General features: G+C 40.1%; 1 protein-coding gene across 4 annotated transcripts in view; it reads right to left on the reverse strand.

The window, feature by feature from the left end:
- Positions 1–27,053, reverse strand: part of dmd (dystrophin) — a 1,291,331-nt gene that overhangs the window by 90,354 nt on the left and 1,173,924 nt on the right. For 3 of the 4 annotated variants that reach the window (XM_048602828.1, XM_048602824.1, XM_048602825.1), the window contains 4 exons: positions 19,293–19,354; positions 15,552–15,626; positions 10,369–10,570; positions 3,132–3,217 (listed from right to left, as the gene is read on the reverse strand). In XM_048602828.1, the coding sequence (XP_048458785.1) occupies positions 3,132–3,217; positions 10,369–10,570; positions 15,552–15,626; positions 19,293–19,354 (425 nt within the window). Of the gene's footprint in view, positions 1–3,131; positions 3,218–10,368; positions 10,571–15,551; positions 15,627–19,292; positions 19,355–20,658; positions 20,793–27,053 lie in introns of those variants that run through there. The other variant, XM_048602826.1, reaches the window with a different exon arrangement.

Genomic DNA, 27,053 nt, shown 5'->3' on the forward strand with positions numbered 1-27,053 from the left:
TTTCTGAAGAAGGGTCTAGGCCCGAAACGTCAGCCTTCCTGCTCCTCTGATGCTGCTTGGCCTGCTGTGTTCATCCAGCTCTACATCTTGTTATCTCAGATTCTTCAGCATCTGCAGTTCCTACTTTTTCTCTGTAACGTTTTGGGGATCCAGGTTTGAATCCCGCCATGGCAGACGGTGGAATTTGAATTAAAAAAAATACCTGGAATTAAGAATCTAATGATGACGAAGAATCAGCAACCTAAATACCAAACACTGGAATTCCCTTCTCAAATATTGCTGTCTCCATTTTCTCCTTTACCACGTTCCATAAAAGATACTTTTCAGACCAGATTTTTGGCCAGCTGTCCTAAAAACATCCTTTTGACAATCAATTTGAAAAGTACCTTGGGAACATCTTACTGAATTAAAAAGACATTTCTAAAAGAAGGTGGTTTCCCTTTATGCAACAGACATTTACAGTGAGTTCACTATATCACACAACTGTCTATGGTGGCGTCAAGCCATCTTCCACATCTGTCTGTAATATGTTCATTAGGTACTTAAACGCTACACACACAAGATTATTCAGTTTCAGCTTTCATCCACCATAACAATGTACAATTAACGTGAACAAACTAAAGACACACGAGGCTCAAACTGAATTCAAGTCCTATATTGAAAACCTGATGAATTTGTTTTTTTTTTCCTAGCTTTCCGATGTTATCCTGTTGCGAACAATTACAAAACCTGGTAATATTCTACCAAGCATTTCATCTCAGCCTCAAGCTCAATATATTGTTTAATGATAAAAAACATTTGCAAATTGAGATTCTATTTACAATATAATGTCTCCATTTTAAAGCAGGAATTCATCTTCCTGAGGCCAGACCTGATAGCAGGAGAGACACGCGCAGGGCTGTGCGTTCTGAAAGCACTCACAGCTATCAATAGTATAAGCCAATGCCACAACAGTCAAAATGGTCATAGCTGGCTGAGAGATTATTCCATCAAACTGACAGCGGTAGGAGGAACTAATAATAAACCTCACCCACAGTATAGTTGCATAGATTATCTCAATGTTCAAAGTGTTAGAATGCCCTTATTAATGCACTGAAATCTAGGCTGGAATTTTTCCCTCTCTGTTGTGCTGTGAGTAACGATGAACAAAATGGGAAAAGTGGGTGAGCTGAACAAGTTAGGTTGTCAACACTGAGGAAGATTTTCCCGATTTTCCTCGAGGGGAATCTGAATCTCACCCAAGTGGCGACTGCCTCTTTTCCATGCATTTGCATCTCACTAATTACTCAACATGCCCCATTTCTACACCACTCCCAATTCTCTTCCGAGAAACTAGATGGCGCAAAGTGCCAGCATGCAAATCAAAGTGGGTACCTGGTGGCTGAATGATCAACCCCGCCACCATCCAAGTGTTTATTCATAACCCTGCACATTCCTTGACGCTTCATCCATGCAAGTTGGCGTCAGCAAAACATCAGCCTTGCCACATCGCCATGCTTGCTCTCGGGTCAACTCTCACATCATGTCAATCTTTCAGCACACTACTTGGGAGCTCAGGGACACCTATGCCTTGCATGCTTCTGTCAGGTTGCTTTACACAAATGGACACACACCCATATCATGCATCTGCACAGGATGCATCATGTGACTTTTAGACTGCTTTCTTAGCAGTCACTCACTTCCGTGTTTAAGTGGAAGCTGCCAGACTCTGTCCATTTCCCATTGTTTTTTCAGCACATAATGACTTCAGCACTGACTTACAGGCTGTCAGGTTCTGTATGGGTCCTTTCTTACCACACAAGGTCTTCACTTACAGGCTACCAACTTCTCTCGCTTGCATTGTTTTATAGGCCAGGAGGAGAGGCAGGCAGCTTGTGGTAGACAGGAGCATTGAACAGCTAATCCATCAGTCAGGCAGGGAATGGACAAGTCACTGGGCAGCACATTGAATAGCATCATGGAATCTGTTACATCCACTACATGGAGATCATCAAATACTTATAAAAAGAGCAAAATGATTTTAAAAAATGCAGCTGTCATATTTGTTATCCGTTATTATGACCGTAAACACCTGGCTAGAAATATGAAACAAACACAGGAATTGCTGGCATAACTCAGCATGTCTAGCAATATCTGTGGAGAGGGGAATCAGAATTCATATTCTGAGTCCAATGTGACTTGAAACATTAACTCTGTTTCTCTCTCCACAGATGCTGGCACACGTGGAGTTTCTCCAGCACTTTGTATTGTGGAAATTAATCAATTTTTGTTTACTTTTAAACCTTTAAAATTACTTCATCTTCAAAGAAATATACTCTTTGAATTGAGGAGGGAGTAAAGCCTGAAGAAGCACATGTGATTTACTCCATGATTATATTATGTATAACTGACACCATGGTACCCAAAGGCAACTGATTTTATGTCTGAACACAAACAAGCAGAGGCTTGTCAAATGTGCTTCATCTCGACAATATTACTATTAAAGTTTCATAGAGAGTAGTAACCCTGTATCTAAAAGAATTCATGTACTGTGCAAGAACATCTTGCTGTAGACTCAAGAGGAATGCATGCAAAATTCTAATGGGCTCTGGTGCTGCCAAGGCTGCACTCAGCAGTTCCTGGCAATTGTAATGCCAGGGTATTACATGGGGTGCGAGGCAGAACAAATAGGATTTGTACATTCTTCTTGGGGATGTAACTAGGCATCTTACAACTGAACTATTTTCAATGCTTGGGCATACTGTAGAATCACTCCTTGTGAGTTAATGAGGCATGCCAATCTCAAAGCTGTATTGACTGCTGCATTTCTTAATGAGTTCCTGAAGTTTAACCATTTCATTGGTTCTGGTGCTTATTATTTGTTTAAGTATACAGAAAAATCATCAAGGGAAACAAGTTAATCACAAGCAGAAAATGCACACACTGTTAAGAAAGCTAAAATCCGTGTAACAAACCACAACCAAGATTGAAGAGTGCCTACTATATGCTGAACAGAAAATCCTTGAAGTTAATTTTTCTTTTTGTGAAGTTAATTCTGTTGTGTCAGATTCCACAAAGCCTATTTTTACTTCAATGGGTACAACACAAAAAAAAAGCAGAGACAGCTTTTAAAAATTCCAATACAAACTTACAGCGATACTTGTCCTCAAGATGTGCTTTGCACAGTGATATGATGCCACTCTTAAAGGACAGGACACGAATCTTCCCTGTTCGACCACTAGACAGAAAGAAAAGAAAATCACATTGGACTTATCGGGTGATACATTTCTAATGGACTCAATTGAGATTTACTCATGAGGAAAAGAGAGTTATGCACATTATAGAAATTTCTTTGCAGTGGTATAGGATAGGTTGAAATTCCAGAACCTTGGAACTTGAGGCAAAACAAATCATAATCCCTTGAAATCTCAGAACTGCGAGCACTAAAGATGAATCAGGCAAAATGGGAAAAGTTACAGCACACTGATGTAACACTTGACAAAACCCTTTTGAGGCTCAAAGACAAAACAGTATTTCACATAAATCCAATTTCTAGGTAAGGTAAAGGTGCCATATAATCTGACCAAACCACTGGGCTGCTATCTCATTAGACAACTGGTGGTGGTTTAACCTGAGAGACATCTCACCTCAGGAAAGAGGTGAGGTTGAGAAGGAGAATAGTTGTGGAAATTGAACCCACACTGTTGGCTTCACTTTGCATCACAAACCAGCCATCCAGCCAACTGAGCTAACTGCCACCCCCACTTTTACCAGACAGTGATTTGTAAATATATTTATTTCCTTATGAATGTTAGAGGAACCCTGTAGCTCAGTGCCATTAACAAGCCATACTTAGATGCCTAATAATGTCACAACTGAAACTTGCCTCGATCAACACCTTCAGTACTCTGAATAAATATTTATTACGTATCTATATTTGCGTATGTGTGAGTACCAAAGACTGACAACTAATTTTTGTTCTTTGCATTTAACTAAACTATAGCCTTGAAAATTAGTCAAACACCACTGACAAATACGAGTCATTTACCTTTATAACCTCCAACCTTTGCAAGATTTAAAGGACCATTACCTTCACAAAAGAGAGCTTTTGTCATAACAGAACAGCCAGAACAAGTAAGTTTCAAATCTTCATGACAATGTTAGCATGAACAAATAACTGTTGCAATGTCATATGTTTAGACAAGGCAACTTAAGTTTTACAAACACTTTTTCATGGAAGATAGTGCCTTTTTCTTTTTTTTCCAATGTGAAAATGCTAAGAAACAACAGTGGCCATTTTAATCTAATTCTCTGGAAAGGACAGCCATGAGATTGAGTGTGTCACGTTTTTTAACCCTGGCCAATATTAGTTCCAACAACTTCATACAGTGATCAGGTTAAAACTACTGTAAATTGTGTTAATATCCACCAATATTCAAGCCAAGTACTGAATCAACTTTACAATCCTGTGTTTAGATTTTGTACAGGTCAAGTAAGAATTAAAAATCTCAGAAGTTACTAAACGCGCATGGACTGAAACCATATTTAGCCCTTAACTGCATCCATTGCCTGGTGTGGTGCTGGGCCCCATAGAGTTTGAAAGCAAAGTGTTCAATCTCTAGTATGTGCTTCATGAAGGAAGTACAGGAGGAAGATATAGATTCAGGATTGCTATACTTGAAAGTGGAGAGAAGTGAAATCATTTCCACAGCTTTCAAATTTAATTTAGGTTTGGAGTTGATTAATTCAGCCTGGATCCCAGAAATGTTCAACTCCAGGCTACCTTAATTTCGCAGAGCTCAGCTTTCAGGCAAAGCATCTCAATATGATTATTATGGCTTGCAATGAGAATTTGCAACAAAGAAGTATGCAATGAAAGCATCTGCACACTGGAGATAAATCTGAATTTATAACTGCGTGGGTATTGCCAGTATCTCAGCCAAGCATATAATGTACTGTCAATATTTACTGTTTTCTCACTCCCTCAGAATGAAGTGTCTCCATTATAAGGACTTTTGGGTAGGCAATCAACTTGCGAAATGGATGCAACCACACAAAAAAATCCTGAATTTACAGAGATTGAAAACCAACATCCCACTGTTCTTTCTCTGATTATTTTGCTTTTCATTTAAAGGAAAATGGCTGCTTCAAACTGTTACATTTAACATTGAGCTTTTCAGCTATGAGCAGTAGAAGGAATAGCTGGTGCCAAAGATTATAAACCATATTCTGCTCTGTAAAGTTGTTGTTCAAACAATTTCTTTGTTCATCTGTTCCCCAGCTCTTAAAAAGACGAAGTGTAAGGATGTATTTTCATACCGTCGACAGGGAATTACATTTGCAGGTTAAATAACGGCCACAAATAAGCTTATTTCACTCAACAGTAACTATGTATTAATTTTGTGTACCTCAAAATTATGAATGGTTCCTTAACTTATGCTATGTTAAGTATCCATGACCGATCACTCAGTGAAGATACATTGTTCATTATCTCGGTTGCATAACTCGGAATGAGCAGGGTTTATATCAAAATAACACTGGCAAAATAATCACGCAACAAAAATTCTACCTTAAGTGACTGAATGTGAATCTTCAAATGTACTTCTTGGAGTTAAAGGAATTAAAAATAAAATTTTTATTTGGGGACATTGCAGTTATTCCCACAAGTCCATTCTGCCAAAGAATGAGATCACGGCTGACTTGTGACCGAGCTCCACATATTAACATTTGTTCCATATCCCTCAGTAATGTTTCTCCCACTTTGAAGAAAAAGACAACAAAGCATTAGACAATGTTGACACCTTCGAGGGGACAAGTGAGCAACCTGACAGCCTATTTTTGTTGTCAAGAATTGTTGAGGAGTAGGCAGTGCATTAGATGTTTCCTGATGAAAGAGATACAATGTTTTAAGGAAAAGTATATCAGTGCATCTCTGCTTACAGATAAATATTGCTGAAAAAAAAGCTTCTCTCCTGCAGCGTCCCTTTTTTTTGTGGACAGCAGCTTCTAAGTATTCTATGTAACTTCAGATAACAAAACACTAAACTATTGAGAGCCAACATTTACTTGATAATATTTTGCAGGTCTTCGTTATTGTTGAGTTTAATAGTGTTCAGGTAGTGACAAAAGCTACAGAATCACATAATTATTACAGTGCAGAAAGCCATTTGGACCATTTTGTCTGCACTGGCTCTCTGAGCATTTTGACTTAGTGCCAACCTCCAGCTGTTTCTCTAAACTCTGTACATTACTTAAATAAAAACAATCATCTAATACACTTTTGAATGCCTTAAATACAGTCATAGAGCTATACAGCATGGAAACAGATCTTTTGGTCCAACTCAACCAGCTGACCAGACATCCTAAATTAATCTAGTCTCATTTGCTAGCGTGCGGCCCATAACCCTCTAAACCTTTCTTATTCATATACCCATCCAGTTGCCTTTTAAATGTTATAGTTGTACCAGCCTCCACCAATTCCTCTGGCAGCCCATTCCATACATGCACTACCCTCTGTGTGAAAAAGCTGCCCCTTAGGTCCTTTTTAAATTTCTATAAAAGACCCTTAAAAGTTTCTAAAAATATATAAAACAAAAAAGAATGGCTAAGGTAAACATTGGTCCCTTTTGAGGATGAGAAGGGGGATTTAATAACGGGAAATGAGGAAATAGCTCAGGCACTGAACAGGTATTTTGTGTCAGGGGTCTTCACAGTGGAGGACACAAATAACATGCCAGTAATTGATGACAAAGAGACTAAGGTAGGTGAGGACCTAGACACGATCATTGCCATGAAAGAGGTAGTGTTGGGCAAGCTGATGGAGCTCAAAGTAGACAGATCTCCTGGCCCAGAGATGGCGGGAGAAATAGCAAATGCATTCGTAATTGTCCAAATTTGGCTGGACTCTGGGGCAGTTCCAGCAGATTGGAAAATAGCAAATGTGACGCCGCTTTTTAAAAAAGGAGGGAGACAAAACAGGGGAATTAAAGGACGGTTAGCTTAACTTCTGCAGTGGGGACAATGCTTGAATCTATCATCAAGGAAGCTACAGCAAGACATCTGGATAGAAATTGTCCCATTGGACGGATGCAGCATGGGTTCATGAAAGGCAGGCCGTGTTTGAATAATTTGCAGGAATTCTATGAAGGCGTTATGAGTGCAGTGGATAATGGGGATCCAGCAGATGTGCAAAAGGCATTCGACAAGGTACCGCACAAAAGGCTGCTGCATAAGATAAAGTGGCATGGTGTTACAGGCAATGTGTTAGCATGGATAGTGGATTGAATAACTAACAAGAAGCAAAGAATGGAGATGAATTAGTGTTTTTCTGGTTGGCGATCAGTGACTAGTGGTGTGTTTCAGGGATCAGTGTTAAGACCACAATTGTCTACAATTGACATAGATGATTTGGAGTTGGGGACTAAGTGTGGTGTGTCAAAATTTGCAGATGACACTAAGATGAGTGGTACAGAAAAGTGTGCAGAGGACTCTGAAAGTTTGCAGAGGGATATAGATAGCTTAAGGGAGTAGGCAAAGGTCTGGCAGATGGAATTCAATGTCGATAAATGTGAAGTCATCCATTTTGGTAGGAATAACAGTAAAAAGGACTATTATTTGAACAGTAAAAAGTTGCAGCATGCTGCTCTGCAGAGAAACCTGGGTGTCCTTGTGCATGAATCAAAGAAGGTTGGTTTGCAGGTACAACAGGTAATTAAGAAGGCAAATGGAATTTTGTCCTTCATTGCTAGACGGATTGAGTTTAAAAGCAGGGAGGTTATGTTACAGCTGTATAGGGTGCTGGTGAGGCCACACCTGGAGTACTGCAAGCAGTTTTGGTCTCCTTACTTGAGAAAGCATGTATTGGCACTGGAGAGGGTGCAGAGGAGATTCACTAGGTTGATTCCAGAGTGAAGAGGGTTGGCTTACGAGGACAGGATGAATAGACTGGGATTATATTCATTGGAATTTAGAAGAATGAGGGGGGGATCCTGTAGAAACATATAAAATGATGAAGGGAATTGATAAGAGAGAAGCAGGGAGATTGTTTCCATTGGTTGGTGAAACTAGAGCAAGAAAGCATACCCTCAAAATTAGGGGGACCAGATTTAGGATTGAATTACCCAAAGGGTTGTGAATCTGTGGAATCCCTGCCCAGTGAAGTAGTTGAGGCTTCCTCATTGAATGTTTTTAAAGCTAAGATAGATAATTTTTTGAAGAGTAAAGGAATTAAGGATTATGATGAGAGAGTGGCTAAATGGAATTGAGCCCATGAAAAGGTCAGCCATTGTCTTATTGAGTGGGCTCAAAGGGCCAGATGGCCTAGTCCTGCTCCTGGTTCTTATGTTCTTAAATCTTTCCCATCTCACCTTAAACCTATGCCCTCTAGTTTTGGACCCTGGGGAAAAGACCCGGTCTATTCGCCCTATCCATGTCCCTCATGATTTTATAAACCTCTATAAGTTCACCCCTCAGCCTCCAATGCCCCAGCCCATTCAGCCTCTCCCTATAGGTCAAACCCTCCAACCCCGGCAAAATCCTTGTAAATCTTTTCTCATCCCTTTCAATTTTAGTAGCATCCTTCCTATGGCAGGGAGACCAGAACTGAATGCAGCATTCCAAAAATGGCCTAACCAATGTCCTGTACAGCTGCAACATGACTTCCCAACTCCTATACTCAATGCACTGATCAATGAAGGCAAGCATATCAAAAACGTTTTTCACTATCCTGTCTACTTGTGACTCCACTTCCAAGGAACTATGAACCTGCACTCCAAGTTGTCTTTATTCAGCAACACTATCCAGGATCTTACCATTAAGTGTATAAGTCCTGCCCTGATTTGCCTTCCCAAAATGCAACAGCTCACAATTATCTAAAATAAACTCCATCTGCCACTCCTCAGCCCACTGTTCCATCTGATCAAGGTCTCGTTGTACTCTGAGGTAACCTTCTTCGCTGCCTACTAACCTCCAATTTTGGTGTCACCTGCAAACTTACTAACCATACCTCTAACGTTCACATCTAAATCATTGATATAAATGAAGAAAAACAGTGGACACAGCACCGATCCATGTGGCACACCACTGGTCACAGACCTCCAGTCTGAAAAGCATACCTCCACTACCATCCTCTGTCTTCGAGCCAGTTCTATATCCAAATAGCTACTTCTCCCTGTATTCCATCTATATTTCAAATGAACATGCCTCCACCACAAATTCCAATCAGTGCATTCCAGATTGAACCATTCAAGAGAGGTTTTTACTCATCTCACATTTGCTTCCTTTGCAAAACACTTTGAACTGTGTGCCTCAGTTCTTGATACTTTTATACACAAGAATAATTTGTCTCTATCATGACTCCTCATCATTTTGAAAACTTCCATCAAATCTCTTCTTAGCCATCTCCCCTCCAAGGAAAGCTGTCCCAACTTCAATGTATCTACGTAACTGTAATGTCTTATCCCTAACATGATTCTCATAGACCTTTTCTGCGCACTGTCAAATGCATTTGCATCCGTACTACTGTATAGTATCCAGAACCGTACACAATACTCATGCTGAGGTCTAACTAGTTTCTTATATAGGCTCAGCATAATATCCATGCGTTTGTACTCTGTACTCTTACTAATGAAGCCTAGAAGACTTAATACTTTAACAACACTCTCTAACTGTCCTGCCATGATGACCTATGCACATCTAAATAAACTTAGCTCTGCTCCTGCCACTCTTAACAGTACTCCTTATGTTGTGTTATGTGGTCATTTCATGTTCTTTGCACCAAAAACACATTACCTTACACTTCCTTGCACTGAACTTCTGCCATTTTTCTGCCCATTTAACTCCTGACAATGTCCTTTTAAAGATAACAAGGTGTACAGCTGGATGATGTCCTTTTAAACTTCTAATCTGCTCTTCTCTGAGTTCACATAGTTTCAAGTGATCCACAAATTCTTAAATTGTCCCCTGCAATCCAAGATCTAAATCATTAAAACATATCAGGAAAAGCAAAGGTGCCAATACAAGTCCCTAGGGACCACCACTGAAAACTTTTCTCCAGCTGTAAAAATATTCCCTAACTAGGACACTCTCTTTACAATTCCTGAGCCAATATTGTATCCACATTGCGACTGTCCCTTTTATTCCATCAGCTATAACCTTCCTCCAGATTTATTGCGTGGTGCTGTAGTGAACGTCTCTTGGAAGTCCACATACATCACATGAACAGACACCTTAGAGTCAAGATAGCCACCTTTGATATGGTTGTTTTCCAGAAATAAATCAAACCGTCTCGTAGTCGCCCTACGTATCTGCCCACCACAACCCTCCCACCAACATCCCTTTCTTCCGGTATTGGTTCTGCTTGAGTTAGTTACACCGTTCAAAGAAACATACGTGTCATAGACATTGAGGAGCCAGTTAAGACACATGTCCACACAGAGAGGCACATTGACAAGGTTACTATGTTCTTGTTCCAGTCGATCATAGATTGAAGTGAGGCAGTTAATTATCTCCAAAATATCCATTAGTTGATCATTTTGCTTGAGATTGTGCTGGTCAAAGGCCTCGCAAGCGCTTGGCAGAGAAAGAAGATCCACTGTGGAGAAATAGGAAAGTAACATTTTAAAATTATGCTTGAATTATTTGACAAGATTTCCAAAGGCCAAATCAATAAGATGGCATCACTTGGCTGCAAATTATCCTGTGTGCGTCGGCATTGCAATACAGGATGAGGCAAGTAAAATTATTCTGCATTATCCTATTTCAATATTGTCAATCAGAAATAATTTATTCCTCAATAAAACAATAATGTCTGAAGAGGGAGCAGAAGCATCAGCACACAAGCCCTCTTTTTCACTTGAGCATCATAAAATCTACTGTGTGTCTGTAGTATACAAGTTCAGAGCAAAGATTTAATGCACATACAAGCTGTGAATACCAGCAGCAAAATCCGACTGCAATACAGACCATGAAATTCAGTAATAAAACCCAGCCATAGATTCAGACTGTGGGTGTAAGAAACAAAATTGCACTCCAACTACAAGGTGTAAAATTCTATGATCTGATCAACCCTCAGTGTTGCCCTCCAATTTTCACATCAAAGTGTACAGTTCTCCAATGCAACAGATTGCATATTCACTCTGTTTGAAACTTGTCGTGCATTTTGTTGGAATCTGTGCTCCTGCTGTCACTAATTTATTGCTATCACTATATTCTGATGAAGGACTCTACACTTCATTTCAGCTTGCTGCAAACCGTACATTTGAATAATGATGAGATTGACGAGATCACTAGTTATGCTTTCGGTCCCAAGCTATCGATCTTTTAGCTCAATGTAAGCTTTCTAAAGTTTGTACTTCAACAGGAAGAATTTAAGAGCAACAGACTGTGGAACCTGCATAATCTGAAGTCAGTTCCTGGGAGACCATGCAAATCAAGATTTATACTGCACACCTACTGCCTCTCACCCTTACAAATGGAAGAAGATTACATCTCCATAATGGATGTTATAAACTGGTCACTGCAAATATCCACAACTGAATTCTGTCACGATCCAGGTGCACAAAACATCATGTGCAGAAATATACCATGATTTTAACACAAGTGTGTGCATATTTGGGCCTGGGGATGGAGAATGGGATGAGAGTGTGCGGCAATGCCGTACCACAACCTCATCAGGTCTGAAATTGTATTGTACCTTTAATGGGTAGAGTTAGGCTGACAGGCAATGGTCAAATCCAGAAAATCATAGCCTCTGATTTCTCATCTAACAAAATCTGACAGCTTTACCTTTTAATGCAGTGAGTTGTGTGTTCCTGAAAGGGAAGTGGTAATTGGATAAAAACTTGAAGCGAAATAATCTGTAGGGCCATGAGGAAAGAATAGGAACTAACTGAACACCTCTTTCAAGAGCCAGCATCAACATGATGAGCTGAATGGACTCCAATTGTGCTTTATCATATGAAGCAACAGCTGATACTCAATACAAACCAAGAAAACAACACATGCTACTTGAAAAACAGAGTAAAATGCCTCTGAATAAAGCTGACACAAAAAAATACAGGAGTAAAATAAAGGGAATAGTTTTAACAAAATATATAGCCAAAGCCCAACAGAAGTTTGCAAAACAGCAAGTTAAAAAAGGGCTCGAGAAAAGAAGTAGCATATATTTAATTCACACATGTGGATAAAATGACAGAACAATATAGCTACACAATAAAATAGTGATCATGACTGAGCTGTAAGTCTTGCTTTGCTAATGTGTGTCACACCACAATAACCAAATGATCCATGTTCCTCTAATACACATAAATCAAGAGCTAGTCTTTGAAAAAGTCATCATGATGTGCAGCTTGTTGCCAAGGTATTGGTTACTTTGTGTACCTTTAATAGTTTTATTTTATGGGCAACCTATTTCAAATGAAACTTATTCTTACTTAAGTAGTTGAGCTACCTTTACAAACCTTCCTTTTCAAAAGTTCAACGACATGAATTGGAATGCAAATACTCATTCAACTATATTAAGTTGAGGGCCTTGTCAGATATCAACAATCAACCAAACCGTTTGTTACAATAGTTCCCGCAAGGAACTGAAAAATACTGTTCTCCTAACGTCAATTTATTTGTGGATTTGGAAATGTATGACCAGCATCACAACACTTCTATCGATGCGCTAATAAAGTGATAGCTAGATCCCCTTGAGGAAAATAATCAATGATAACTAATTGATTCATTCAAGCAGTTTTGATGTAGTTTAATTAGAGACAAAGCCTCAGTCTAAATGAATCAATGTTTGGAAAGACATTCGCAATTATTTGAGAATGCACACACAACCCAAACTGACATGACATCTATTTGGTAAACAGATCAATGTTTTAAAAACAGTAAAACATTAAATTGCAATTAGCCTGAAGCTTTTAATATCAGAAAGATCTTGGAAGCTGATGTTGTGTGCTGATGATTCTGCAACAATTTTTGCATCATTTATGTGATTCCAAAAATATGCAATTATAAAAGCACTTTTCATATTTAAGGGTATTGTACAGAAGTAACTGCATTGTATTCATTACTTTATCATTTCAGCTGAAAGTCTTTATTACCACCAAAGTGAAGCACACTCCTAATGTTTGTTTGTGATCTACTGTTTCATTCACATTCATGTTCAGAACTTACCGTGGGATTTGTTGTTTGAAGTAAGACAATTGCCTTACTTCCATAATAAAAAATTGGGACAAATACATCATATTAGGATTTCTTTCTGTTTGATACTTTCATCAACTTAATACATATTCAATAATGTAATCCCTAGAATGCCACTAAACTCCCCTGATACAAACAAGTATTTGGAAGTTCTTTTGGTAATGCTGTCACCTACAGTATCATTTTGTGGTGTAATCCTGAACATGTTGAAACTGGATTGTCAAACTGGAGGCTTATGAATAATGATCACTTCAAAGTAATGGAGGACAACCAGTCTCCACAGAACTGTTCCCCAGCAGGGAGTCAATACACTTTGAAGGGGGAGGGGGATGAGAAGATTGGCATGGTTAAAAAAATTGCACCTCTGATACTGACCTCGAATATACGCAAACCAAACAGTGATTAGCAAAACTGGTGCTGAACTCTCTTAAGACACACTAATGCGTGAGAAAAATTTTGTAGCTTTATGGACAAATAATTGTTGCATTTCAGTTGGCAAAATGGAATTAATATCTGTGTGGATCACAAGTAACACAATTTGTGATAAAATAAAACTATCAACACAGGAAAGTGCAACTGCTTTGTCTGCATTTCACAAAGAAATCCTTGAGTCTGATTCACAACATAGTAATGATGGGCTGCTAATAAAAAGCCAGAAAAGCTGGGGAGACAAGGGGGCAGAAACTGGGTAGGATGGCTGCTTTGCTCAGTGGTAACTTTCATAGAATCATAGTATCTCTGCAGTACAGAGACAGGCCATTAGGACAAGTGGGCATCCCAGCCCTCACCCTATCCCTATCCCTATTCCTATTCCAAGGCTAGAAATGAACCCATGATCGTGGGATTGTGATGCAGCAGTGCTCACCAGTGAGCCACCATGACACCTTCTGAGTTGGATGACAAGGCATTTCACATTTTCCTCTAGACAGCCTTAGGGTGCCGGAACAAGGATTTCATTTTCTGAATGCTGGGTTGATATCCAGCCAGATACCTGTATTAGAAGGAAGCTAATATCTTCTTCCCTCTCCAAAATATTTCAGATTTGACAACAGGGCTTCTCTACACCCTCGAGCGGCAGAGTAGTGATATTTCCAGCACAGAAATATCGTGCATGGTGGCTCAGTGGTTAGCACTGTTGCATCACAGCACCAGGGACCCAGGTTTGATACCGGCCTCGGGCAACCGTCTGTGTGGTGTTCGCACATTCTTCCCTTGTCTGCGTGTGTTTCGTCCGGGTGGTCCGGTTTCCTCCCACAGTCCAAAGTTGTGCAGGGTAGGTGCATTGGCCACGCTAAATTGCCCATAGTGCCCAGGGATGTTAGGTTAGGTGTGTTAGACATGGAAAATGCAGGGGTAAGGGAATGGATCTGGGTGGGATGCGCTGCGGAGGGGCGGTGTGGGCTTTTTGGGCCAAATGGCCTGTTTCCACACTGAAGGGAATCTATGATTCTATTCTATGATTCAATCATCCATCAATGTAGCTCGTTTTCCTGACATAGAACGTGGGTAAGGTTAACAATCTGGCCATGTAAAAACATTTGTTAGGAAATCACCCAGAGGATGGCCTGTAAAGCTGGCAGCTATTAAAAGTCATGTTCCCACCATACAAAGCCCTGGTTAGGTTAGACTTGGAGTATTGTGAACAGTTCAAGACGTAATTCAATAGCAACAATATATTGTCCATAGATTGAGGGCAGTAAAGAGTTAGCAGAACGATACATGGACTCCAAAGGTTAAATTATTAGGAGAGATTACACAAACTAGAATTACATTTTTTTTTAAATTTTAACATTATGATGTAACATTATCAAGGTTTTCAAGAAACTAAGAAGAAATGATGTGCTTGAAAGAAAGAAAATATCTCTACTGATTAGGAAATCTGGGTTTAGATGACATAACCACAAATTTAGGCTTCTCAGAAGTGAAGCTTGTAATGAATAGGTAAAGTTTGGAACTCCTCCATAAATGGTAGTTGATGCTGAGTCAATTGTTAGTTTTAATCTGAGATTGACAGATTTTTTTGTTAACCAAATAGATTTTTTTGTTAACCAAATACATTCAAAAGATAATGTGCAAAAACTGGATACATGAGGTTAGGTCACAAATCAGTCATGATCTCAGAGTAATGGGACAGGTTTGAAGGGGTAAATTTGGTTAGAGACAAAAAAACTGCAGATGCTGGAATCCAAAGTAGACAAACAGGAGGCTGGAAGAACACAGCAAGCCAGGCAGCATCTGGAGGAAAGGAGAAGTCAACATTTCAGGTATTTGTAATGCTGCCTGATGCTGTATTCTTCCAGCCTCCTATTTGTCTACCTTGAAGGGGTAAATAGCTTATTCCTTGGCAAAGAAGAGTAAGGAGATAAGACCATACTTACGGCAAAGAGCTTTCTGCAGTCTTCGTAGCTTCATGGCTGTTCTGTACGCAGAAAACCTTACATTATTTAGGTCAGCTGCATTAGAAAGAAACAAAACATTTCAGCAGTGTTTGCGAGTAAGTATGGATTTCAGCACAAAATTTCATCGCTTTCAACATTACTTGCACATTTTATAACTATAGCTCAACGAACACACATCTTAATAAGATGAGCGTCCATGGTGTTGGAACATGTTATCAACATGGGTAAATAACTGGGTAACTAATAGAAGAGTGAGTTGGGATAAAGAGGTGCATCTAGTGGTGTGTCACATGGATCAGCAATAAGGCCACAATTATTTACAATATCTGTTAATGACTTGGACAAGGTAAGTAAATGTACTGTCACCAAGTTTGCAGATAGAAGGCAAGGGGTAAGGATGAAAGAGGGAGGGTCTGCACAGGGATATGGACAAGTGAGTGGGCAGAAACTTACTGGATGGAATATATTGAAGGCAAAATTGAAGTAATGCTCTTTGCCAAGAAGAACAGAAGAATGGAATACTAATTAAGTAAAAGCCGCACACAGAGAAATTTGGGGGTCCTTGTGCATGAATCACAATAAGCTGGCATCCAAGGTCAACAGGTAATAGAGAAGTCAAAAAGGCTGACAGTCTTCATTTGAAAGGGATGGAATACACAAATATTTGGGGGGGGGGGGGGGGGGTGGGGGGAGAGGTGTTTATTAAATCTTGACAAAGAACCAGTTAGTCTACATCTAGAACACTGTCAACACTTGGGTCAACCTATCTGAGGAAAGATAAATTGACATTGAGGCAATCCAGAGATGGTTCACTAGGTTGATCCTGGGTATGAAAGGGTTTTCTTATTGGGAAAGGTTGTGACAGTTTTTCATTGGAGTTTAGGAGAATAAGAATCAAATTATTGATATTTAGGATTCTCCTTGTGGAACAGTCTAGGAGCAGGCGGCATGTTCTCAGAGGAAGGGGTTCTGTATTCAAGACAGAGATGAGAAGGAATTTCTTCTCTCAGAGCACAGTGAGTCTGTCTTCTTTTTAAATGCAGTGCTCTGCAGTTGCTGGGTTACTAAGTACATTCAAGGCTAAGACAGACAGATTTTCAATCAGTAAGGGCATCAACGATTAAGGGGATGAGAATATCAGCCACAATCTCATTGCATGGTGGCGCAGACTTGATGGGCTAAATGGCCGACTTCTGTTCTTGAATCTTATGATCTAATCTTCAGAGGTTGAAATACAAGCATGCACAAATTCAAAACAAAGCTCTAAACTCATGACATTGGCAATGACCATACTAACACTTCATAAATTTCCCTTTAAGACACTTTAATTTGAGACATCAAGCAAGATGGTGTCTCGACTAAAATATCAGTGGAATGAATGACTTTTGCAGACACCATTAAACCTCTTTGACAATGATTTCAGATGTTCTAATTCGAGAACCTGGGAATAATAAAGAATAACTAGGAACTATGACAATACTAAAATTATTGAACTCTAATTTCATTCATAACTTGTCATGTCAATTACAGAATGAGGCTGCAGCCTTAAAATACTAGTGTCCTGTTTATTGTTGCTGTCTCATGTTTGGTCCCTTCTGATTTTGTTGTGTGGTAATTATCGGATTGAACTGATAAATGGTACAGCATAGGATTTGCAAATGTTAACTATCTGCTATACCTGTATTCATTGATAACCTTACTTTATTAAATTTTCAGTACATAAATGCTCACATAGTAAATGAATGTTTAATTTTTTATACAGTTCATTGGAATTCTATCCAGAAATGCCCATTTTACAAATGCATGCACACATACATAGTCTCTCTGATAGTATATCATTCACAGATGCTACATGCTACATAATAAATCAATCACAGTTCTTAGGTCTAATATGAGTTCCACAACTTAAAATATAAAGTACAATTCATCTCAAATGTCATTAGGGCTGGCAGGCCACACGATTTCTCAAGTTAACTCTTTCTTTTTATATTTTAACAACAAGTTGCGCCTGCTAATTCACCAAGGTTATCAATTCTCTACATCTTGAATTTGGACTGAATTAAGTACTGCTTTTCAATATAATTTGGCATGATGTTGAAGTTACATCTTGTTTTTCTAGCACATTTACAGATCCAATTAAAATTTATTCTAACTTGTCAACAGGCAAAATGGCACAGATCAAACAGAACACAAATATCACTAAGATCACAGAATACAGTGCATACCTGTTGTACATTGGAATAAAATGTGCAGTGTAAAATTAAGCAACTAGCTTGCAAAAAGTGAGAAACATTAATTTTAAATGGTCTGTGGCCTGGACCTTGCTGGCAAATAAAAACATTAGTAATCTCCTGTTGACTACAGATCTTTAATGCCCTACAAGTCGCTTGCAACAATAAGCAAATGACTAGTTCCCCATAATGACACTGGGCTCAAAAAGGGAAAAAGTTTATATTGACAAGTTAGCTTCTTGCAATCATGTAGATTGAAACATTTTATTTGAAATTATTCAGACCAATGTTCATTGTACTGTTGATTACATAGGAACAAGAATGTTTGGTACTGTGACACTTTGGTCTGACTTTTTCCTTAGTCAATCACACTGACACACGAGAAGGGTAAACTTCATATATGAGGAGAAATTCTCCATACTGCTCAAGAAATTCAGCCATTATGATGGAGTCTCAATTATCTGTTTTCCTGCTTATCTTTGAGATTCCTGCAGGAGAAAGTTTTGGGTGAAATACATAGTGCATACACCACAGATGTTTCTTTTCCTACTTGTATTTCATCTTTTCATTGTGAATAATGAAAGCACACAATGTTACTTTCTTTATTTTGGCGTTGTACTGGTCCTGTTCCCAGAAATATTACCATGTTGGACAGTTAAGAAATAATTTTGGGGACTTGTTGTGCTATGGCAAACAAAGGCACTTCCAATATATGTTCATTCTACCACATATTCTCCAAATATAATTTGTTTCAACCACTGGCAAAACAAATTCTAACAAAAATAGAGATCGACTCACGGGATTGAACAATAATCAATGAAAAGGTAAGATTAAATCAGTATTAAAAGAAAATTGCTAATGCAAACCATACATTAAATATGTTAAACAGTATTAGCAATATTTAAAAGATGTTTCTTTCCCCCCGTAGAGTATTTACACCTTCCTGGTGAAACCTACTGAGGCCTGTGACAGATGTCAATAAAGGCTGCACACCACAATATGGCCAGTAAACATGGCCCATGGAAATAGTGGCACAGGCTCAAAAAAGGAAAATTCAAGGAAACTTAGAAATATATGCTGCAAATAACTGACCACACACAAACTTCACTCCAGTGTAAAATGTGAACTGCTGCTTTGCATTGTGTAAGCTTTCAAAAGAAAACCTTTCAGAACCGTTAATTATATCTGACATAAATTAAGCTTTGAATTGTGCTGCTTAAGTAAATGGTAAAAGATTCCCATGAAATTGTAGAATAGTCATTTTCATAACTAATGCATTGAGATTAGAATGCCTTCTTCTCCATTTTAAAAACTTTCATACTTTCAGCTAAATCTCAACTCCCAAGCAGTTGAAATTATGGCACGTCTGTAGGTGCATTTGCAGGTTCTTTTCCCAAATGCATCCTCTTCATAACAAAGCAAGTCATTACAAATTGTGGTGAAACACTGTTCAAATTCAAAAACGCAGCATGCTCAAAGGCTTTCTTACCTAGTGACTGATAGAGCTCTGTCATCTTGGGATGATCCCAGCAGGTAGTCTGGGTCTGGTGGCTGAAACAGACAGGAAAAGAAACGGACTAGGAATTAGCTGAACCTGGGCAGATAAAAGCCGTGTTCTCACATAATGAGAGCTAAATCTTTGAACATTTCTTCTGCTTGACCTTTTCATTCCCTGATTGCCAATTAACTAATCTGAGCAGCTTCAGGAGAGGAGAAGCACAGCAGTAGACTTTGCTCCTTCTCACTTTGGCAGCTTCCTAAATACACCAAGGAGTTCAGGATAAGTTTTGAGGACAAGTGGATTACTGAATACGTAAAAAAGCAAGCTTCTGTGCCGATTACTGGCCCAGACTCACTTTGTATGCAGACTGCATGGAGGCTGCAGGTATTTGCTTTGGCCTAAACAAATATTGCAGTTTTTTTCAGCATCTGAGAGGAAGTAATGACCACTGATTTACACAAACAAGCAAATGGGGGAAGTGGTGGGGCTGGCAGCAAGAAACTAAGACTAATAAAGTCTGTTTCTTTCGCATAGCTGTCATTTTATATTAGTTGGTCTTTAATGGTAAGCTAGAGGGGGCTGAGCAGCACTTCTACTGGGCTCCCAAATCCACTTGAAAAGGACAGCAGCATTAGTATAACCAAGAGAAGGCAACAAGAAACAAAAAGGTGGGTACGTGGGGGTGAGGTTGGCAGTAGCACAGAACACACACAAACAAAAAAAAAGTGCTGCTCAAGGTGCCCTTGAGAACGGGAGGTTTCCACCTACCGACTTCAGCTGAATTAGTTCACACCTTTGTTAGTAGTGGAATGCAGCAAACAGTTAAAACAGAAAATGATTGATCTTATTCAGAGTTTATTCACGGTCATGCTCTCCTGTTCTGGGGCCATGGCTCCACGGAAACCTCGTCTCCACCCGACCCTTGCTCACTGGTCTATCTCAAAAATAGAGAGTTCAAAACTTCTTTTGTTAGCCTTCCAGCTTTCTTCAGCTCCAGCAATCGCCAAGCCGGCATTAACTAATCCTGCTCCGAGGCGGCTTCCTTTGTTGAGGGGAGAGGTTAGAAACCTCCTGAGCGTCCCCCACTTTGCTCACCTGTCATTTCATAAGCTACAGGAACGGCTGACCTTTCAACTGAGACTCTGGATCAGAATCCAGGTTGTAACTTCATACACACACACACAACCTGTATGGAAGACGGCTGACTACACCTTGCCTCCTGTTCTGAAGTGGGGAAACTACCACGATATTAACACCGTGAAATTGACAAAAGAAAAAGAGAAACTGCACCGGTCGAAGTTACCGCAGTCAAAGCGAGTTACGGCAAAACGGAACGACTTTCTCTGTCACCTACCCCTTCAGCTGTTCCTTCATGGTGCTGAAGCAGTTAGTTCCAGCAACACACTTTTACACAGCCCGTGGCTAAGAAATGGAGCGCACCACACAAGTGGCACACACAAAAAACAATGCTGGAGATTTGCTGCTGCTGTGCTGATCACACATAAGGAGGAGTTGGAGGCAACAGGGAGGAGCTTACACACTGTATCCCTCCCCAACCCCCACCCCCACCCCCACCAACCGAAGGCTCTTGCAGAAACTGCAGCTTTTCATGGACTGAAGAGAAGGAAGGGGGTGAGGAACACGGTTGCCACAAATGGCAGCTCGGAATTACACAGAATTCCCACCCTGCGGCTCTTGCTGCAACTAAACGGCGGTTAAGGAACGGATCATCCTTTTTTTCTTGCCCCCTGCAGCAGGGCAAAGCTGAGGGTCCGGCCGGACAGCCCCCAGCACATGAACGAGCAGCCTCAGTTGGAAGGACCTTTGCTCTGTTTCCCTTACAAACCACTGGGTTTTACAACGTCTTGAAAAAAAAGATTAATCACCTCTGCGCAGCAGAAAGGAGAAAATCATTTATAATGTGCAAATGGTGGGGGAGGGGATGGTGCTTTCAAATAAAATCTACTCATCCCGCGTTGCGAAGTTGCAAAGTCCTGTACCTGACCCAAATTCTAACTCGTTTACAAACAACGAAACAAAAGTGGGCTGACGGCACCGAATGTTAACCTTTCCTCTCTCTCTTATCGGCCGATTGATCTTTGAAAGAGCAAAGAGCCGAGTGTCTGAATCACTCACTTCACTCAGCAATCACGGAGCTATACTCTGATCGGAGACGATTGAGTAATGTCAGGAATGCATGACAGTAAAGCGTGCAGTGCCATTCCAATGCCTCCCCAACATGTTACCTGTCTGCAGACAATGCGTGCCAACAGCTTCAGTGCTACCAGTTCCCCCTCCTACTTCCCAGTGAAAGCTATGATTACACCAGGTGTCTGTTCGCTTATTGTTTGGTGAAATGCTTCTGCGGAATAATTACTGTGAATAACATGGAAGGCTGCAGCCTGTTGCCACCTGAAGAATGAAACATGACCTACACGACTAAGTAGCTCATGGAAACATACTCGAATGACTACAATAATCAGAAGGGTGTTAGGACTACACTCTGGGACTGAGAGACAGGGCGTTTGCGGGAGTGGGAACAGGCTAGAATCCAAGATGTCAGAAGACTGCTCCTTTGGTTTCAGTTAAAACTTCCCAAAGGCCAAACAACTCTGGCCTTGGATCAGTCTTGTCCTTCAAGGCCAATTGGGAAACAGTTAACCACATCCGATTTTGTGACTTTCACTGGAGGTGCAGGGTCTACCCCAACTTTTCAGATATAGGCTGCAAATGTGCAGGAATTTCCAGGCAAGAATGTTTATCTCTCTATACTTTTAGGTAATCAGCTCAATACAACTTCAATGTCATACAGGATAAATTTTCAGGCCCTAACGAGGTTGGATGTGGCGGTAGACAGATCCTGAAATTAACAGTGTTGGCTGGTGTGCCAATTTCCGGGGACCATTCCAGACAATTGGCCACTTTAGGGGTCAGAGCCCACTCAGACTGACTGCCTGCCTGCCTGCCCCCTTGTAGATGAGACCCAACAACGTTACTTAGTACAGACTCAAGACTTTGTTTTGGTTGGTCTCCAGTTTTCCCACCATGTCAGGCTGTTCAATTGACTGGAGGCAGCAGCAAGTGCAAGGTCAGATGCCACTGTCCTGGGACAGGCTCCCAGGCACTCTCTTGCCTTGGTGTGAACACTGCAAAAGGCTGCCCTGTATTGTGATCATCATCCCTCATGGTGGCCTGGTTGCATTTTCTAAATTTTATTTGATTTTTCTGTAAACGTTGGTGATAGGGCATCTTCATGTTGAAGTGCCCTCTCAGTCACTTAGCTTTTACTGCAGCTTGTCATTCATCTACAGCAGGAAATCTTCTGATTACCTGCAGCTTCAAGGACCTGCCTGCCACCATTATTTGTCAGGGAACAGGGAGTGCTCCATTCAAAATCTCAACAAGTGACTATTTCCCTCAGGCAGATTTGGATGATCAGGACGTAGAATAGGTTTGGGAGCTACCAATATGAGTGATCTACAGACACCCAATAGTAACCACAGTTATGCTTGTCATAAAGGAACAGCAATAATAATGGGCGATTTTAAAGTACATATAAATTGAAAAAATCAGATTGGTTATAATAGCCTCAATGGATTTCATAGAATAAGTTTGAAATAGTCTCTTTGTGTAGCACATTCTGGAACCAACCAATGAGTAGGCTATAATAGACTTGACATTGTGTTGCATAATTGATCCCCTCACAGTAATGGCATCTCTAGGTAGCAGTGACCACAAAATGATTGAATTTTACATTCATTTTGAAAGGGAGAAGGTGGCACAGTGGCTCAGTGGTTAGCAGTGCTGTCTCACAGCACCAGGGACCCAGGTTTGATTCCACCCTCAGGCAAATGTCTGTGTGGAGTTTGCACATTCTCCTTGTGTCTGCGTGGGTTTCCTCCCACAGTCCAAAGATGTGCAGGCGAGGTGGATTGGTCATGCTAAAAAGCCCGTAGTGTTCAGGGATGTGTTGATTAGGTGGGTTATAGAGGGATGGGTCTGGGTGGGATGCTATGAGGGTTGGTGTAGACTTGTTGGGACGAAGGGCCTGTTTCCACACTGTAGGGATTTTATGAAGTGATCTAAGACCTATACTTTAAAAAGAACAACTATGTAGGTATGAAAGCTGAGGTGAACTAGTGTATTAGACTGAGAGACAGATCAGTACAAAAGGAATTATTATTATTTAGAGGTATATTTCAGGGTATAGAATAAGTACATTTCTACTGCACAGCAAAATTTCAAGGGGAGGACCCAGTGACTGTGGTTAATAAAATAAGGTAAGGGTTGCATCAAACTTAAGGAAAAAAACCACATTATCGACAAAGGTCAGTGGCAGGTCTGATGACTGGTCAGAACATAAAAAGGGCTGCATTTTATTACACTGAGGAGACACTGTTGTTGCAACAGTGAATGGGTGTTATTGAAAAGTGTCCACATGCACGTCTTTGTCACTGGGCTAGCTACCAATATGAAAAAGGGTGCATTTCCTGATGCTAAAGGTGCTGAGCATTATTACCTGTGAATATGTGCATGCTTATTAATGGTTATGGCTGACAACGGGGAGGGTGTTGGGGAAATGTTTGCGAGGGGCATGAACGAAGAAATCAGGGTTGGGAGGGGAAGAGTGGGGTTGGGGGGGGGAAGAAGAGACAACTAATGAGGCCCATAAGCGCCCTCCCCCCATGAACTCAATCATGCTCCCCGCCAATCCCATCCATTCTCTCCCCATTTGAATCTTGCACCTGCACTGTGCACACGCAGACTTCTGCGCAAGACATAACAATGTTCAGGGCCTGGAACTGTGTGCATGTGCATTGCTGTGTGAATGCGTATGCACAGTCACCCCAAGCATTCAATGTCACCAAACACTGCTTATAAAGAAGTGATTAAATTGGAGCATGAAAGTAAGCTAGGTACAAATGTAAAAGCAAGTGTTGATACAGGTATCTGAAAAAGACAACAGTAAAAGTGAATGAGAATATTTAGTTGTGAGATAATACAGAAATGGCAGGGATTGTGCTTCTGTTTTCACTATAGACAATACAAAAGGAAATCCAATCATACCTTAAAATGGGGAGGTTGAAGGAAAACAAGAACCTGTTGAAATTATAATCACCCCTCGGGAAGCAACTGATAGAGTTGTGGGTGATAAGCTTTTGTTCCAGATGGACTTCCTCCTAGGGTCTCAAAAGAGGTAGCTAGTGAGGTAGTGGATGCAAGGTCTTAATTTTCCAAAATTCACTAGATTCTGGAAGGGTTCAATCAGATTGGAAAGTAATCAATATAATGCCATTTGTTCAAGAAGGGGCACAGGCACTAATCAGGAAATTACAGATATGGAAGCTTCTCATCTGCTGTGGGGAAGGTTTTAGAATAGATTGTTAAGGAGCACTTGGGAAACCTCATGGCAATTGAGAAGACTTGGCATAGTTTTGTGAAAGGGCAAGTGTGTTTAACTAATCTGTTTGGAATTTTTTGGAGGAGTAACATGTGCCGTGAATAAAGGGTATAGTTGGACTTTCCAGCAGCCATTTGACAGTTCCACATAAAACATTTTTGTACAAAGTAGAAGTCCATTGTATCGGGGTGACATACTAACATGGATCAAAGATCAGCTGGTTGGCAGAATACATTGAATTCATAAATGGATTTTTTGTTAGAATGGCATCAGGATGTGATGAGTGGAGTCCAGTAGGGATCTGTACTTCGCCTTCAATATTTTACAATTTATATCAATGACTTCAATGTGGGGATCAAAGGCAGGGTGATGAAATTTGCAGATGACACAAATGTAGGTAGGAAATATGTTCTGATGTGGACATAACAAGGATGTAAATAGGTTGAGCAAGTGGGCAAAAAAATCAAGTGGATGGACCAGAGTGTGGGAAAATGTGAAGCTATAGCTGGCAGGAAGAATAAATATGTGAAGTATTGTGTAAAAGGTGAATAAATGCAGAATTACAATGTGCAGAGGGATCTAAGTCATAAAATGTTGGTATAGGAAGTGATTAAGGAGGCTAATAGAATGGTATCCTTGATTATGAGAGGAATTGCACATAAAACTAAGGTCGTTATGCTTCACTTGTACAGGACGTTGGTGAGACCACATGTTGAATAAAATGTGCAGCTTTGGTCTCCTTATTTAATAAAGGACGTAAATGCAATAGAAGCAGTTCAGAGGAGATTTACTAGAATGAGTGGGTTGACAACTGTGGAAAGATTAAACAGGCTGGACTTGTCTTCATTAGAGGTTCATTCAAAGAGTAAGAGGTGATTTAATTAATTAGATCAGATCCTGAGTAGTCTTGACAAGGTGGACATGAAGAATATCTTTACTTTTGTGGGTGACTTATGGGGACAGTGTTTTAAAATTAGGGCTTGCCCTTTTAGAACAGAGATGAGGGGAAATCTTTTCTCTCACAGTTGTGTAACTTTGGAACTCTGACTCAGAAGGTGATGGAGGCAGGGGCTTTGAATATTTTTAAGGTGGAGGTTGAAAGATTTTTGCTAGTCAAGGCAATCAAAGATTATTGGGGGATAAATGGGAAAATGAAAACAGATCAGCCATGATCTTGTTGAGTGGTCGAGCAGGCTTGAAGGGCCGAATGGCCTACTCCTACTTTTAATTCATATAGTCATGTAACCAAGAATGAATCCCTGCTCCATTTCTCACCCTAGACACAAATGTCTGGCCTATAGTTCTTTGCTGTGAGAAAACAGAGATACAGGAATTCCTCCCACCAAACTAGAATTCCATTAGTTGTGGAAAATTGTCAATTTTGTAAATGCATTTCAATCCAAATTCCTGATAAAAACTCCCATTGATTACTGCACCAGTAGAGCTAATTCATATTGGGTGATAACAACCTCTGATATTTTGCATAACTGTTTTGGGTTTTTTTTTATACAAGTCATTGCAACCATGGTTGATCTAATCCTCAGCCAATGTTCAGACTTTAGGCACATTTTCGTAGGGCCACGAGGTAGTAACCAAAGGCAAGACACCTAGATGACCTATTTCCTTTAACTTGACCAGAAGATCCCTTTTAGCTTTCTAGGCTAAGATAAGTTGACCCATTAAAGAAGTCGATTGAACCATGATCCATTTTGATCTTTGTTGTTCGCTACCATACCACATGAGCTATTTGCCCATTAAGCCATTGGGTGAAATTCTTCCTCTCCGTTATAATTCCGATCCCAAGTTTAATGAACACCATTCTCTGTTAAAAATCCAATAAGTAAAATCATGCCAGGCCAATGACAATACTCTATAATTGACAGCTGTGGAGGAAAGAGGATTTGCAGTTTTAAAATGCCCCTCATTTCCTCAGAATTGATTTTAAAGTGTGGTTACTGTTTTATACAAAAAGCAGCAACCTACTAGCATTCAGTAACATGGAAACTTGAGTTGTTTGGACAGCAAACAATGCCACACCTGAGAGGTGAGGACAAATGGGGCATTTGCCAGAGGATGTTGTGCTTTGACAAATCACTTGCCACTTGAGAATAGTTAGTTTGATGAAAGAAGTGGCAAGATAGCTATTGTTTAATTGTTTTTTGATGAAAAGTAACATGAAGAAAAAAGCTCAATACAAAAATCCATGAGATAAAAATACACTGGAAAGGCTGGGACATTTTTCCACCAGAGCTTAGGAGGTCGAGGAGTGACCTTACTGAGGTTTATAAAATCATGACTGCGATAGATCAGGTGAATTGACAACGGTCTTTTCCCTAGGGTGGGGAAAG

Source organism: Rhincodon typus, chromosome 11 (assembly GCF_021869965.1).
Source record: "Rhincodon typus isolate 14 chromosome 11, sRhiTyp1.1, whole genome shotgun sequence".
NCBI classification, from domain to species: Eukaryota; Metazoa; Chordata; class Chondrichthyes; order Orectolobiformes; family Rhincodontidae; genus Rhincodon; species Rhincodon typus.